General features: G+C 45.5%; 2 protein-coding genes across 2 annotated transcripts in view; both read right to left on the bottom strand.

Moving 5' to 3' along the window:
* The window catches only part of ATP6V0D1 (ATPase H+ transporting V0 subunit d1), a 102,788-nt gene that overhangs the window by 9,302 nt on the left and 76,634 nt on the right, over nt 1-16,852 (bottom strand). The window contains exons 3-4 of the mRNA XM_069085757.1: nt 7,445-7,623; nt 4,209-4,288 (exon numbers count right to left, since the gene is read on the bottom strand). Of these exons, the coding sequence (XP_068941858.1) occupies nt 4,209-4,288; nt 7,445-7,623 (259 nt within the window). The remainder of the gene's footprint in view (nt 1-4,208; nt 4,289-7,444; nt 7,624-16,852) is intronic.
* TPPP3 (tubulin polymerization promoting protein family member 3) overlaps nt 1-16,852 on the bottom strand; it is a 134,146-nt gene that overhangs the window by 108,807 nt on the left and 8,487 nt on the right. The gene's annotated exons all lie outside the window — the stretch shown is intronic.

The raw sequence follows: 16,852 nt of genomic DNA, 5'->3' as shown, positions 1-16,852 counted from the left end.
CACAGATTCTCCAATCCTTCCTCCTCTCCAGCACAGATGCCACTAGTCTCATTAGATAGTGCCTTAGAAGCCTCCCCCTGCAGGCCTGGCACATGCCATCTGGCTGGGGAAGCCCTGGGCACATGAACTCTCTCACCTGTCCACACCTGGGGAGCCTTTTCAAACCTGAGGGTGTCCAGATGTGCCAGGGGCCTGACCATAGTCTTTCAGTCTTACTGCTGACTTAGGCAGGGCTGGACTTTCTGATTATTTGTTTAGGCGAAACTGCCAGCCTGGTGTATGGCTCCATACTCTGTCTCTTCTAACTTAAGTGTTTGCCCAGGAAGCTATTCTGGAGGGGGGGAGACAGGTGGAATTCCCTATACAATAACCTCAATCCCAGAATATAAGGAAGACCTCGGGGGTGAAGCAACAGAAACCTTCTGTACTTTCTCTGGGATGCCTGGTCTGATGGGAATAAGTCACAGAATGACCAAGGCTTCCCCTCACCCCAAATTCCTTGGAATTCTGAAGGGTCCAGCTGGCTGCTCAAAGCCCACATCAGCTGCCTGCAATTCCCATTCATTATAGGGCAGGAGGGCTTAGCTAATCTCCCCATCTGTGGCCATTGGGATGGGGATGGAGCCAAGCAGGCAGGCAGGCATCCTTGGCAGCAACCCTGCAGGGGCTTTATGTTTACAATCAATCCCGTGAGCCAGAGAGGGTTTGGATCAGTGCTTTTTTTCCCCAACCTCCTCAGGGTAGGGCAAGCTGATGACTCCAGTTTGAACTAGTTTTGGTAAGGACTGTAGGTTATAGGTTGGGGTGGTGAAGGGAGAGTGCTCATAGCTCCAGCCCAATCCAGGGGCAGAGATATTGCATCTGGGCCAGCGAGGGCCTGGTGGTGTGGGATGGGGATGCATGGACATCCCCTTAGCCTGGTTCTCCCTAGAGACATTGATCTAGGTCTTCACAGTTAACTCAGACCAGGACCAAAGCATTGGTTGGGAAGTTTGGGGGTAGGGGTGGAGGAGGGGGCACCTCAGGCCCAGCTGATTTTAAGGAAAGCACTGGTGCCATGGAAATGGACTCAAGAGTCAGGAGACCTGGGTTCAAGTCCCAGCTCTACCACTAACTTTGTTACTTGATTTGAACATGTGATTTCTCTCTCTGGGTCTGAAAAATGAAGGCACAGTGCTGGATGGTCACTGAGATCTTTTTGAGCTCCAACAAGCAGAATTCTAGGAAGGGGAGGGAGAGTGCCCACTAGGAAGAAGAAGCCCTCTGGCCATCCATCCCCAGGAAGGCTGGTGGCTCACAGCAGGGAAGCCTTCTTAATCCTCTGGCTTTGCAAGAAGGGCTTGGGAAGGTTGCTGCAGGGGCTCCCCTGCCTACTATCACAACCACAGGTGCATGAACTACAGAGGCCCTATGGTTTACCCAGCTGGGGTCCTGCTGCCTCCTGAGAGATGTGGGTTGGGGAGAAGAGTGGGTGAGGAAGGCAAGGAGAGAAAGGAGGCCTCAGCAACTGGAACCAAGCACTCAGGGTGGGGCAGGGTCTGCAGGAGGTGAGAAGCGTCCAGCTGGCAGTGGAGACTGGAGAGGAAGAGATGTTCACGTTAATAAAATCAGCAGATGGCTCCCCTGGTGCCTGAGGTCGGCCTATTGAGTCAGCAGGGGTCATTCCCCCATCCCAACAGCTGGCCATTATTGTTCTGTCTCTCAGTCCCACTCCCCCCTGTTTAGGGGGGATGGAGGTGCCTGGCTAATGGCAGGAGCCAGGAGACCTGGCCTCTCATCTCAGAAGCCCAAGGCCTAGCTGCTGGCTCGTGGATTATCAAAGATCAAAGCAGTTTCAGACATGTGTTAAAGTCAAGTGTGCGGGGCGGCTAGGTGGTGCAGTGAGTAAAGTGCCAGCCCCAGAGTCAGGAGGACTCGAGTTCAGTTCTAGCCTCAGACACTTAACACCCACACAAAAAAACTAGCTGTGTAACCTTGGGCAGGTTACTTAATCCCAATTGCCCTCCAAAAAAAAAAGGCCAAAATAAAAAAGTCAAGTGTGTGAGGTCTGAATTCCTGCCACTCCATAGATTACTGGGAGGATGTTAAAAGAATATTATGGATCATTTAGTCCAATCTCTTCCTGTCAGCTTACAGAAGAGGAAACCAAGGCCCCAAGAAGTAAGCTGATGTTCTAGAGAGGGTCAACCTTGGAATCAGGACCCCTGAATGGGATCCTACCTCCAACTTCATTGCTGAGTGACCACAACTAACACTTCGCCACCTCCCAGAGACATTACAAGGAAAGTGCTGTGAGGTCCCTCCACTCATGAATCTAGCAGACTTTGGGGACTCTTATTGTGGTTACCCCACAGATGCCATCTATAACTTAGAGGCCAAGTGCCCTGCTTCAGGTTGCACTGCTGGTATTGTGTCAGAGGCAGGACTCAACTCAGAGCTTTCTGGATTCCAAGGCTGCGCTCTATTCACTGGGCCTGCCTGTCTTGTACAAACAGGAGTTGTGGTAATTAAATGATCTGCCCAAGATCACAATCTGTATTCAAACCGAGGCCCTTGGACTCTGTATCCAGTGAGGTTTTTACTGTCCCATGTGGCCTCTTTGAGGCTGGAAACTTCCTTCAGGTTCCCCCACACCATCCTAGGGGTCACATCTGCTCCTGTGGGCCCAGGAAAACTAGGTAGCAGTATCCTCTGCCCTGACCATTGCACTCTTCCTCAAACAAAGTGTTTGCCACCAGGAACAGGGGATTGGCCTCCCTTGTGGGATCTGTCAGTAAGGGCAGGCTCTCTCATGATGGGTTACCTTCTTGGAATGCTTTCTAGCTAGCCCTGGTTTAGAGGGGCCAATCTCCCCCAATATCAGAGGCTGGTCTATCAGTCTAAGGTTAAATCTTGAGCTTGGGGTACCCACAACTCCTTAGTTTATCTATGACTGTTCACCTAAACACCCCAAACTTATACCATAAAACAAAAGAAGTTGGGAGTCAAGCTGGTTTTATGAAGAAAGTAATTTCCCTGCAGTCACAAGTTCTGTTCATCACCTCCTGTCCTGGGGTACCCTAAGACATCAGAATTGAAAGGGACCCTAGAGACCATTTCATGGTGTTTTAATAGATGAGTAAAATGAGGCCCAGAAAGTCACATGATTTGTCAAGCAGTTCACAGCAGGGCTGGGGTTTGAGCCCAAGTCTTCTGATTTCATTCCAAGATGTGGTGCCCTGAACTCCTAGAGAACAAGGGCAATGCAGAAAGGCCGCAGGTTGCAAAGCTTAGGACCCTGCTGGATACTCTCTAAGTATGCCCCTCAAACTGAGGCTGATGGAGAGCCAAGGACATCATCAGCAGTCTCCTTGGAATCCCTTTGTCCCCTTCCTGCCCATGAGGATCTGGTCTCACCTCTAAGAAGTCTGAGAGTTAACTTAAGTCTGAGGCCAGTTCCCTCCCTGGACACGGGGCACAGCGCACAGGAACTGTGCGCTCTCCTTCCTTGGTCCAGCTGAGACCACTTTAAAGGGCCCCATTGGCCGGGGCAGGCTGAAGTGCATGTCCCAGCACCCTCAAGCACTCCCCACTCAGGTCAGCAGTCAAGCCTGGGGAGGGGCTATCCCACTTGTCCAACACCGTCTCCTCAGAGGGTCTAGGCTAGAGAGTGCCTGAGAAGTCACGTTAGTCCAAGGCCCTGCCTTGGGAAGTTAGGGCAGAGAGGGGATGGAATGCCCACCCTCAGGTTCCAAATCCAGGGCGCTTTCCTAATTCTATCCTCGTCTTATTCCTGGTAAAGTTCAGGAAAAGGGGACCAAGCTCTGTGACCTTCCCTGCCTGGGCCTAGGTGCCCACTGCCTGGCGAGGGGGCGTGTGTAAGGAGGGTGGGGAGTAGTCCCAAGCCAGCTCTGACAGGCCACAGCACATGGCAGCACTCAAGCTGATCTTATCTGGGCCCCACCGAGGGTGCCCTAGGGATGGAGAACCTGTTTTCAGCCAGGTCTTCACGCTGCACTGAGCCCCTGGGAGCAGCACCCGGCTTAGCCTGCGCTCCAATGGCCTGCATAAATCACCCCCACATTCCGCTCCGCCAGCAGCTGGCCAGACCCCTGTGGAGGCCGAGAAGCCCATGCCGCCACGGTGGGGAGGCAAGCAGGGTTTCTTTCTCAGGTTCTCTCCTCATTCTTCTACCAGTCCCACAGATGAGCTCTAGGGGGAAAGGATACCTTGTACAGAGTGTTGCGAATGATCTCGATGTTCATCTCGTCGAGGTCCTGCTCAGAGATGCAGTCTTGGAAGAACGCAGCTGAAAATGGAGAGACAGGCAGGGTAGGGAAGAATTTGGCAGGCTGAGGCAGCTCTCCTTTGGGCCAGGCTCCTTGTGAGGGAGGCCTGGGGGAGAGGAGAGATGGAAGGAACGAGGACAGGCTCCGAGGAGCCGGAGGAAAGGGCTTGACGATGCAGCTGGAATCCAGCTCGGGGTAGGAGAGGACAGAGGATCACCCCCATCCCTCCCACCAAGGGTTCCAGGAGTTAGCCCCCCTGCCCCAGGATTTGCTTTAGGGAAATCAAAAGCCTTCTCCAGGCATCCTCTCCATGACTTTCTTGGATTTCCAAACTGCTTGGAAGTGGTGAGGCAGAGATTCAGTAACACATTTGGGCTGATTTAGGGCTTCTTCCTTGTATTTTTATTTTCTAGAACTGATTTATAAATAAGAAAACTGGCAAGTGTTGGGGCCATAACATGATCTAATCGCCTCTGGTATTGACCCAAAAGCACACAATGCCAAGGACATGCTTGCATAAGAGGCCATAACTCCCCCTTCTCCCCAATGCACACACTCTCGCCTTAGTGTCCACCAACTGGGGCCAAGACTCAGTGAAACCACCAGTTTCTGTGACTTTCTTCCAAGCTCTGCTTGAGGAGCTGGGAAGACAGGCATTAGTTGGGGACCCAAGGGAAGAAGGTGACTCCTAACCTAGCTTTAATAGGAATCTTTTTCTGTCTGTCTACCATGACCTTTATTGGGATCATTCATTCATTTCAGGCCAAACTAGTCTCTTTCTCTGTATTGCCACTAGCAATGGTCTAGTCTAGTCTAGGTAGTCCCTTCTTTCCTTTAGATCCTAGAAAAACCTTACTGAAAAATGCAACCACTGTTTCCAGGGGAAGGGGAATGAAGAGACAGGGAAGGAGCATGACCTCCTCCCTTCACTTAGGACACTCACTGCCAGGTAAGGTTGTACTGGTGGGGAGAAATCTAGTAGAGTTTGGGCACCTGGGATCCCAGAGGGTTTGGTGGAAATAAGGGTAATAGATGAAGGTTGGGGATGGACAAAGACCTTGGATATTCATTAAATTCAACTCTATGATTTTATATAGGAGGAAACTGAGGTCCCAGAGCTAGTAAGTAGGGCCAGACCCTCCCAAGAGGATTTAATAAGGAAATTGGGACACCTGAGTTCAAATCCCAACACCCCCCCCCACTAGCCCTGTAGATGTTAACCTAAACCTCAGTTGCTTCACCTGTAACATGAGAACAATAATACTTATGCTTAGAGAGTTATTGTGAGGAATGGTCTTTCTGTAAGCATTGAAAATAAAAGTATGAATTGTTATTCAGCTTGCACAGTGTTTAATCAATGTACTCTTCTTGAAAATGGCCTCTGTGTGGATTAATTTTACTAGGCTACAGTTATTTGTTACAAGAGTTTTTCTTTCCTCTCTGTCTTTCTCTCTCTCCTTCCCTCCCTCTTTTTTCTTCTTTCCTCACTGTTTTAATCGGGAGAAGGGAAAATACAAGGGAGAGAGGGGAATAGCAATAGTCATGTCAAAAAAAAAAGAGGGCCAACTGGAATTTTTAAAAAAGCAGGGGGTGCAGGGGAGGCTAGGTGGCGCAGTGAGTAAATCACTGGCCCCGCAGTCAGGAGGACCCGTGTTCGGTTCCGGCCTCAGACACTTAGCACCCACACAAAAAAACTAGCTGTGTAACCTTGGGCAAGTTACTTAACCCCAATTACCCTCCAAAAGGCAAAAAAAAAAAAGCAATGGGTGGGGAAAAATACACAAAAGAGAGCAGAAGTTCAGAAGGAAGCACAGACAAGCAGGACAGTTTTGAAAGTAGCATGTGGAACTTATATGTTCAAAAAAAGCAAGTGGTCTGACCTGGAGACTCATGGTTTCATACACAATCCTCTTCTTATACTCTCTGCTGCATAAGGAAATGCTTTTTTACAATGTTTAAGCTTGTAATAAAAAAAAAAAACAACACAACCCTAAAGTAAAAAAAACATTTGACTCTCCCTTCAAGATTACCGTACTTCCTATGAATGTCAAAATCAAACAACAATCCATGAGCAGCTGTCATGGATTGCTCAAAAGTTCATACACACAAAGACAATCATGTCATATGTTCATCAGATTTGCAGATGATGTAAAGTTGGAAAGGACAGCTAGTTAACATATGGGACAATAAAATTAGCATTCAAATGAATTTCAACAGTCTAGAAGATTGGGCTGAATCTAAGAAGATTAGATTTGATAGGGATAAATATGATGTCTTATACTCGGATCCAAAAACTGAAGTTTGCAAGTAGAAAAGATTGGGAGAGGGAGAGAAGGGGAGAACTCACTAGAAAGGCATCTGAAGATCTGCAGGCTTCAGTGGACTGAGAGCTCAATATGGATGAAGAATATGATGTGATAGATGGGGGCTAAAAAAGCAAAAACAAAACCCCAAAACGATGTTTGGCTAGATTGAGAGAGACAGTGTGTGCAGGTGGTTAATGAGTTCTCTCAACTCTGTCCTTGTCAGACAACATCTGGAGTACTGCTCTAGGTAACACATTTTAGAGAAAGTATTGGCAAGCTGGAGACCTTCCAAAAATGGGCAAATCTGATATTGGCAAAAGGTCTCAAGATCCTGCCAAACTGGCTGGAAGACCTAGAGATGTTTAGTCTGGAGAAGACAAGACTTGGGGGAAACAGTAGTTATTTTCAAGTATTTAAGGGTTTGTCATGTGCAAGAGAATTAGGTTTGTTGTTCTGGCCCAGAAATCAGAATGAGGAATGGCGGGATGTGAGGAAGACCCTTCTAACAATAAGAACTGTCCCAAAGAGGAATGGCTGCCTTGTGAGGAGAAGGCTACTTGGGAGCTGGGCTGGATGGCAGATCCTTTCTCTGGAGGGGTTTGACTAGCTGCCTCTGAGGCCTCTTCCAACTCTAAGATTCTCTGCTTCTGTGAAACATGAGGTAACGCAGGCCCAGAAAAGTGCCACAGCCTTTCCCAAATCACATGGTGAGACAGTCTCAATTCTCTGGGTTTGAACCATGTCTTTCCATCTCTCATTCTGAAAGAAGGCATAGGAATGGGAAGGACACAACCCTGGGGATCAGAGAGCCCAGGCCCTAAGTAAACAAATGAGACAGACTGGAAAGGGCCGAGGGAGATCACTACTTACCAAGTGGGGTGTCCACTAAGATAGCACTATATAATTCTGCTGGTGTCTGAGCAATGTTCACAGCCTCCATCTGCTCAAAGCTGCCTAGTGGGTGGCACTTGGGCACAAGCTCAGCAATGGAGCGCTGGTGCAAGGTCCCTGTTATCAGCAGGATGACATTGTCGATCATGTAGCTGTAGCTGGAAGGGAAACAGATACATTGGATATCAGGGCATTCAGTAGAGGGGTAAGAGAGGCCAGGATCTCATCTGCTCCAAGAAACAAGGCTCGTGCCCAGGCAATGGACCTCCATGGAGGGCCCCACCAGTGCCTTGTGCCTCCTGCATAGAAGGCCAGTAGAGTGGAATGGAACCATGGGAATTAGAAGACTCAATTTCATGTCCCAACTCTATCACTTACTAGCTTTTTGATCTTGAGAAAAATCACTTCACCTCACTGCACCTAAGCCTCCCCATCTACACAATGAAAATACTTTTGGTATGTACCTCACAGATTTTTCATGAGAATCCAATCTGGTTTTGAAATACAAGTAAAATACCACTAGAAAATACACTTGCTGTTTTATATTAAAGACAAATTCCAAAATTAATAATAAAACAATTTTTACTTTGAGTTTTTAAATTTTAATCTAATAAAATGCAAAAGGAGATGTTTTAATCATTACTTTTGTGTGTGTGTGTGATTTTCACTGTTCCAAACTGCTCCAGATAAGCCATCTTCAACTATCAGGTCTATTAAGGATGAAGTTAGAGACCACAGATAGATTATTATACAAGTCAGATTTAGGGGAAAATGTGGGGCTGTATTTGGACAAATACCATCAATGTGAGTTACTATTCTAATTCTAGTGAACTCAGGCTCTTCCCAGAACAAACTGGTTGGGAAGGGAGTATATTGTGCGGAGGCTCCCTAGTATGTTGTTCTGGGGAGAGTAAAGGTGGGAGTTACTAGTTAGAGCTAAAAAAATCAAACCCAACCCAACCACTCCAATCCGGACCGTACTGCCATCATGGTAGAGAGGCCTGAGGCAACAAGAGCCAGGCACTGCCTCCCTCCTGTCCTTTCTTAGTCTGGCTGTTATCTTGGGTGAGGTAAGAAAATTCTCGTATCCTCTAGAGGAGAGGATGGCAAAAGTCTCTGTTTCAGAGAGCAGGAGAGCCCGGTTGGGCTGCTTTAAACAAACGTCTCAGTCCTGTGCTATTTGTCATTTTTAGAAAGGTACAGATGGCATAGCTATCCAATTTTCAGAAGACACAAATCTGGAAGGGGCAGCTAACATGCTGGAAGGCAAAATCAGGATCCAAAGAAATGCCAACAGGTGGAAGTAAGAAGCCTGGCTAGCCAGTCATTTGCTTGAGAAAGATCTGGGTGTTATGAGAGGTTATAACCTTCATAGGAGTATACAGAGCAAACACAAAAAGCTAACGTGACTTTAAGTTGCATTCAGAGAGGCAGGGTGTCTAGGGCCAAGAAGGAAAGAGCTCCTCTGGGCTCTGCCCCAGTCAGACCACATCAAAAGGATCACGGGATCACTGATCAATCGACAGCTGCCAGGAACTGTAAGGATCATCTAGTCCAAGTCCCTCAGTAAAAAGACAAAGCAGTTGAGTTTCAAGGAGGTTCAATGACTTTCCCAATGTCTCAAAGAGAACATCAGGGGCAGCATTTGAACTTAGGTCCCCCGACTCCCAAGACAGTTCTCCTTTCCACTAGTCTCTGCTCCCTCTTCACACAATAGGTTCAATGTTGGCTGCCACATTTTAGGAAGGACATTGATAAGTTGGAGGGTGTCCAGAAGAAGACAAAACAGGATGGTGAAGGGCCTCAAGGTAAGTCCATACTGCAACTGAAAGACCTTGAGATATTTAACCTGGAAGAAAAGACTTTGGGAAAACACCAGCTGTTCTACTTCCAGCCCTCAGTGCCATATGGGGTGAGGGGTGGAGAGACAACTCCTGGAGAGAAAGGGCCAGCCACTCCCTCCACTCCCCTCAATTGCCAACTTACTGCCACTCACAGGGTAAGCACCCTGAGGGAGAGACAGGAGGCAGCATGTACCACATAAATCAGGCCACCACCTCCACCTTGTCCAGAATCTCCCCTCAGATCCTGATAGACAGTTCAGGATCCTGAACTCAAGAGTCCCCAAATCACCAGACTTGCTTCCAGTCCAGCACCCATTAGCCATCACTGAAGGGAGGAATCACTGTGGAGAAAGGGCCCACCTTCTTTATCACCACTGGCAACAACTTCCAAAAACATGAAGATGAGCACAGAGCTCTGGGGTGACAGGACCGTCCCCACCTCCCAACTAGACCACCAGCTTCCAAGCCAGCCTTCATAGCCACCATCCAAGGAAACAATGCTAAAGAGAATCAGGACACTAGGAGTCCAGCCACCCCCACCAAATGCCAATCAACTGTACTTGCTGGGCAGGGAAGCTCACCTGCTGAAGCAGTAAGGCACTCAGAGGGAAAGACTGGTGGCGGTACACGCACAACCACCGCCACCATCTTGGTGAAGGGACCTTTCCATCTGACCCGCTGCTAAACCCTTCCGTGTGTGTCCACATGTCTCTCTCCCATTAGAATGCAAGCTCCTGGGAAAGCAGGGATTGTTTTATTTTTCTGTTTATGCCCCAGTGCCTAGCAGTGGGTGCAGGTAAATTTTGCTAAATGTTCATTGGTTCATGCAGGCTTGAGACACCAGGCTGGGTGCCCTCAAGGAGCTTACATTTATGAGCCCTGACTCGGAGGTTATTCTATTGTCTATCAGTATCCTCAGTGTCTATTAAATGCTTCATTCATTTATTCAACATGATTTGGTGTCCAAGTGTTTGAAGAGCAATTACTTGGATTCTCCTAATCCTTCCAGATTAGATGTGTTCTACTTGGCCCTTGATGGCAGACTAGGAATAATAGGAGAAAGTGGCAAAATTAGGCATGACATAAGGAAAGACTTCCTTACAAATGGAGCTGTCTAAAAGCAGAATGCACAGCCTGGTGACAGAGCGGGGCCCCCTCAAAGGCTGGATGACCACTTGCTAGGTAAATTGCTGAGGGGATCCTATGCCAGATACTGATTGGGTTAGACAGCTCTGAAGTCCCTTTCCACTCTGAAATGCTGTGATTCATTGTAGTTCAAACATCACATTTTACAGAAAAGGAAAATAAGGCCCAGAGAGGTTAATTTCAAGGTCATAAGGTTCAAAAGTACTGGAGTCATCTCTAGAATCCAGGTCTCCTGGCTGCAAGCTTGAGGTTCTCTCATTACTATCCTGCCCTTCAGCATGGAATAAGAGACTATAAATGAAGGATCTGTGAGAAAGAACAGGCAATACTGAGCCTGGAGAAGAGAAAATTTAGGGGATAAATAAGAGTCCATGGAATAGGAATTAGACTAATTCTGGCTGGCCCCAGAGGGCAGAACTAGGAACTGTGGTTGGAAGCTGCAGAGAAGCAGAAAAACCTTCTAACCATACCAGCTCTCCAAAGTGGAACAGGGCCACCTCAGGAGAAACCACATAGCACAACACAACACAACACAACAAAAAGTATCTGCTGCATTGATTGCACCGATCTGCACAAAGCACTGAGGGGACGAGGAAACAGTTGAGACAGGACAGTAATCCTTCCCCCAAGGATTCTCACAGGGAGCAAGATAAAATGAGAACCAGCCATAGTATGTACAGCATCAGAAAGCAAAGGGCTATGTAAGGTCCGAAGGGGAAGGCCATCTCAAGTGGTGTAGAGCAGAAAGAAGAGGAGGGTTCATAGAGAAGGCAGCCTTGGTATTCACCTGTAAAGGTGGAGAGCAGCTCCATGGTGGCAGGGAGGGAAGGACACACTTGGGCTCCTAAAGTCATGTCCTCTCTGGCCTACTCTGTATCTATCCTGGAGATTCTGACATTATGTTCACGTCATCTCCTCAATTAGAACGTAAGTTCCTTGAAGGAAAGGCCTATTTTGCTTTTATTTGTAACCCCAGAGCTTAGCATGATGCTTGGTGCAGATCAGGAGCTTAATAAATGCTTGTTGACTGACTGAGAACGCCCTGAGCAAATGCATGGAGGTATGAGAGTATAGAACAAACCAGGGTCCAGTTTGATAATAATGGCTAATAATAATTACAGTTAGCATTATATAGCAATTTAAAAGGGACCTCTGACACCAAGCAAAGAGCTTTAAATTTATTTGAAAGACAACTGCAAACTAATTAAGAGTTTTGAGCAGAAGGGTGACATAACTCTCCCTGCACCTAAGAAAGATTATTCTGGTAGTGACAGAAGCTCCAAGGTGGTGTGATGTAATGGGTGCAGGGCTGGCTTGAGAGCTGGCACTGCATCTCTCATCCATAATGGCTTGTGTGACCCTGGGTGCTGGCCCTCAGTGTTCCAGGCAACTCTGAGACCATCAGTTGCTGAACAGGTGCTGACGTGGTATTAGAAGAGGTGGTTTCCTCACAAGGAGATCCCAATATGAATGAAGTCATAGATGTGGCTCCCAATTTAAGTTAGAAGGTGAGAAGCTTGGGTATATCTGAAGGAGGGGCTGAGGGATATCAGCAGGAGGCATATGGAGCTGACCATTCAAAGTTGTGGAGAGACCACAGGGTGGAAGAGGAATGAACAAGGCCACTGGATTGGACAACTACGAGTTCATCTGTGATCACAATCACCTCCTGATAGAGATCTCACCTAGATAGAAAATGTCATAGAAATACACTACAGGAGAATGGAAGAATAAAAACGTCACAATGACAGATCAAGACAGCTTTACCAAACATGAAAGGAGAGAAGTCCACAAGACAAAAGTCATGCAGTTAAATTAGAAGGGAAACAATTAGCTGGAAAGCCAATCCTTGCAGCAAATTTTTCTGAAAAAGGTCTGCTATCAAATATACCTAGGGAATTACTGGAAATATAGAAGTATCATTCTCCACTAAATAAAGGACCAAAGGGTAGGGATAGGATGTTCTTAAGGAAGAGATAGAGCTGCCAACAGCCATGTTTTTAAAAATGCTCCAAATCACTTATCAGCAATAAGGAAAATGCAAGTTAAAACAATTCTAGGAGACTGGCAAAGATGACCAAAAAGAGGGGCAGAAGTGCCGTTGGAGGACGGACACACAAATGCACTGCTGTTTGAGTGATGAACCAGTCCAGCAACTGTGGAAGCAATTTAGAATTATATTCCAAATATCATGAAACTATGCATATTCTTTGACCCACTACTAAAAGGAATGTTCCCCAAAAATATAAAAGAGGAAAGGATCCATACATAGAAAAGCATTTGCAATATCACTTTTAGCTATAGTAAAGAACTAGAAACAAAGAGAGTGACCATTAATTGAAGAATGGCTGAAAAAACTGTGATATATAACTGACTAAAAGAACAAATTTGGGGAAACCTGAGGTTTGTATGAACTGATGCAGAGTTAAAAGTAAGTAGTATCCAGAAAACTATTTCTTTTTGTTTTGTTTTGTTTGTTTTTTGGAGGGCAATTGGGGTTAAGTGACTTGTCCAAGGTCATACAGCTAGTTTTTGTGTTAAGTGTCTGGGGGTGGATTTGAACTCAGGTCCTCCTGACTCCAGGGCCAGTGCTCTATTCACTGCACCACCTAGCCGCCCCTGGAAAACTATTTCTACAGTGATAATGTTGCAAAGGGGGAAAAAAAAAACAAACTTCGAAAGACTTCAGAATCAATTATTATGTTTCCTTCCTAATTTTAGCTGCAGTGTAATTAGATCAATGCAATGACCAAGGAATTTTTTCTCCAGAAGACTGATGATAAAGCATCTCTCCCACTCACTTCTTAGTGTAAAGGACAACTGGTGCAAAATGAGTTACGTTTTCAGACATGATCATTACAATACATATTTGTTTTGCTTGCCTATATTTTTGTTAGAAGTAGTATGGGGACTTGGAAGAGATAGTGATAGTGATGTGGGAAAAAAAGAAGAAAAGAACCTCGATAAAGCATTTGAAAAATACACAGAAAAGAATGAAATTTGGAAGGGGACTCAAACAGGACAATATCAGTATTACACTAAATTTAATCTATTTTTTTAAAGAGTTATATATAATGAGTAGTTTCAGAAACAATCCCTATTTTCTGGCCTTCATAAAAGGTTTTACTTCACTCAGGTTTCACTGAAACCTTCCATTTCATTTTTTTTTTCACAGCACAATAGTATGCCATCACATTTCTACACCCTAATTTGTTCAGCCATTGCCCAGCTGACGGGCACTCCCTCATTCTCCAATTCTTTGCCACCACCAAAGTAGCTGCTATAAATATTTCTGTACATCTTCAGTTAGATTTTATTTTGCCTAGGATTAATTCCACCCTTAATCTACTTGCCCCCTTATTTCTTCCTTTTTCCTCTCCCATTTCCCTCCTTTTTTCCTGTTGAATGAAAGGTATTACAATAGCTGGACCCATGTGCATGTATTATTCCTACCTTCAACCATTTCAGATGAGAGTGAGGTCCAAGTGTCACCCATGTAGCTCTGGTCTTTTTATCAGGAATACTTAAAAGTCTTCTGTTCCACTTGTGATTATACGTAGTTTTTCTAGATAAGTTATTCTTGGTTGTAAGCTTAAATCTTTTTGTCTTCTGGAAAATATGGATATCTCTACTCTTTTATAGTGGTGGCTGCTAAATCTTATATGATACTGATTATAGCTTCTAGGTACCTGAATTCTTTCTTTCTGGCTTCTTGTAGCCTTTTTATACTTTGAGCTGGAATTCTGAATTTTGGTGATACTGTTTTCATTTGGGGTTAATTTCAAGAAGTGAATAGTAGATTTTCTATTTCAGTTTTCTTTTAAGAGTTCTTGAAATACAAAGCTCTAGGGTATTTTTTTTGGTAGTGATTTTTAGGTAGTCCAATGATTCTTAAATGATCTCTCCTTGATCTGTTTTCTAGGTCAATTTTATTTTTTTTAATAAGACACCTTGGGGGCAGAGTCAAGATGGCGCAGTGGAAACACAACCTCCAAGCGGCTCTGGCTTCCACCTTCCCCAATCAATGAAAAACGGGGACTTTGAACAAACTTTGGAGCTGCAGAACCCACAAAATGACACAGAGAAGCTAACCTCCCACTGAGGACATCCCAGCAGGCTGGCAGGAATCAGCCAGCGCAGCGTTCTGGGAGGGGAGCCCAGGCCCAGGCAGGTCTGCACGCCGGAGGGACTCCAGATCAGCAGCAGCTGTGGCCGTTTCCAGAATTATCAACACATAGATGTGAAGGACAAAGTGAGAGGTCAGTGTAGTCTGGATTTTGGGACCCAGTAAGTGGGAGTGCGTGGCTTTGGCGCCCACCCCCTCCCCCGAAACTGCTGAGACAGTGCCATGTGGCAGCTTCAGCTCCTAGCGTGCAGAGTATAGGGGGACCAAGCACCAGTCTGAGGGGTAATTGCTCTTGCTTTAACCTACTTGGATCTGGATTGCGGTCTAGGGTGGAGGTCCTGGGGTGCATGACCAGCTTGCCAGAGCATGTGGAGGCCTCAGAGAGGGCACCCATCTAATACCTCTAGCAGCTGAGAAAACCCCAGCATTTGGGTGAAAGCTCCCCTATCTGGTGGCAGAGTCCTAATGTGGCAAAAAGCCCAGGGGTCAAGTGACTGAGGGGTGACATGACCAGGCAAAGGAAACAAAGCAGACAGAAGATTCCAACATTAGACTCCTTTTTTGGGGACAAAAAGAAGCAAAGCATGGAACAGGAGGAAGATAACAAAGTCAGAACTCCTGCACCAAAAGCTTCAAAGGAAAATACGAGCTGGTTACAGGCCATAGAGGACCTTAAGAAACAGATAAGAGAAGTGGAGGAAAAATTGGGAAGAGAAATGAGAATGATGCAAGAAAATTATGAAATGAGAGTCAACAGCCTGACTGAGGAAAATAATACCTTAAAAAACAGACTAACTCAAATGACAAAAGAGGCTAAAAAAGGCAATGAGGAGAAGAATGCCTTAAAAAGCCAAATTTGCCAGATGGAAAAAGAATCTCAAAAGCTCAATGAGGAGAATTATTGCTTCAGAATTATATTGGAGCAAATGGAAGCTAATGACTTTATGAGAAATCAAGATGCTGTTAAACAGATACAAACAAATTAAAGAATAGAAGGCAATGTGAAATATCTCATGGGAAAAACCACCGACCTGGAAAATAGATCCAGGAGAGAGAATTTAAAAATTATTGGACTACCTGAAAGCCATGATCAAAGAAAGAACCTAGAAATCATCCTCCAGGAAGTTCTCAAAGAAAATTGCCCTGATGTTTTAGAACCAGAGGGCAAAACAGAGGTTGAAAGAATCCACCAATCACCTCCTGAAAAAGATCCCAAAAAGAAAACTCCTAGGAATATTATAGCCAGGTTCCGGAATTCCCAGATTAAGGAGATAATATTACAAGCAGCCAGGAAGAAACAATTTGAATATTGTGGCAACACAATCAGGATAACCCAGGATCTGGCAGCTTCTACACTGAGGGATCGAAGGGCTTGGAATATGATATTCTGGAGGTCAAAGGATCTGGGATTAAAACCAAGAATCACCTACCCAGCAAAACTGAGTATCATGTTTCAGGGAAAAATATGGTCATTCAGTGGAATAGAGGACTTTCAAGCATTCTTGATGAAAAAACCAGAGTTGAATAGAAAATTTGACATTCAGATACAAGAAGTAAGAGAAGCATGAGAAGGTAAACAGGGAAAAGAAATCATAAGGAACTTATCAAAGTTGAACTATTAACATTCCTACATGGAAAAACAATACTTGTAACTTATGAAACTTTTCTCAGTATGAAAATAGTTGAAGGGAATAGAAATATATATATATATGTCTATATATGAGGGTATATGGGCATATGAATACATATGTGAATGTGTGTATATATGTTTACAGGAATACATAGAGGGCACAGAATCAATTTAACAGGAAGGGATGATACTTTTTTTTTATATATACATATATTTGAATATTTGATTTTAAAACTTTCAATTCCAGATTCATTCCTTTCCCCCCCTGCCACCCACCCCCACTGGGGAGACAAGCAGTTCAGTATAGGTTGTACATGTGCGGCTAATGCAAAACAATAACATAGTAGATGTATTGTAAAAGACTGACTATATTTCCCTCCCTCCTATCCCACCTCCCACTTGTTCTATTCTCTACTTTGATCCTGTCCCTTTTCAAAAGTGGGTGCTTCCCACTTCCCTCCCCCCCAGCCTGCCCTCCCTTCCATCATCCCCCCTCACATCCCCTTCCCCCCCTATTCTCCTGGAGGGTGAGATCCCCTATTTCGTGTGTATTTCCCTCCCTCCTCAAGCCAGATTCAATAGGAATAAGGTTGACCCATTCCCTTTTGCCTTCCTATTCTTCCCCTCCATTGTAACCATTT

The sequence above is a fragment of the Petaurus breviceps genome, unplaced genomic scaffold, assembly GCF_028583685.1.
Source record: "Petaurus breviceps papuanus isolate PSGF00001 unplaced genomic scaffold, PetGlider_PUasm1.0 176, whole genome shotgun sequence".
Lineage (NCBI taxonomy): Eukaryota > Metazoa > Chordata > Mammalia > Diprotodontia > Petauridae > Petaurus > Petaurus breviceps.
Note: the sequence above shows the minus strand (reverse complement) of the source record. Positions and strands in the feature narration are given on the sequence as shown.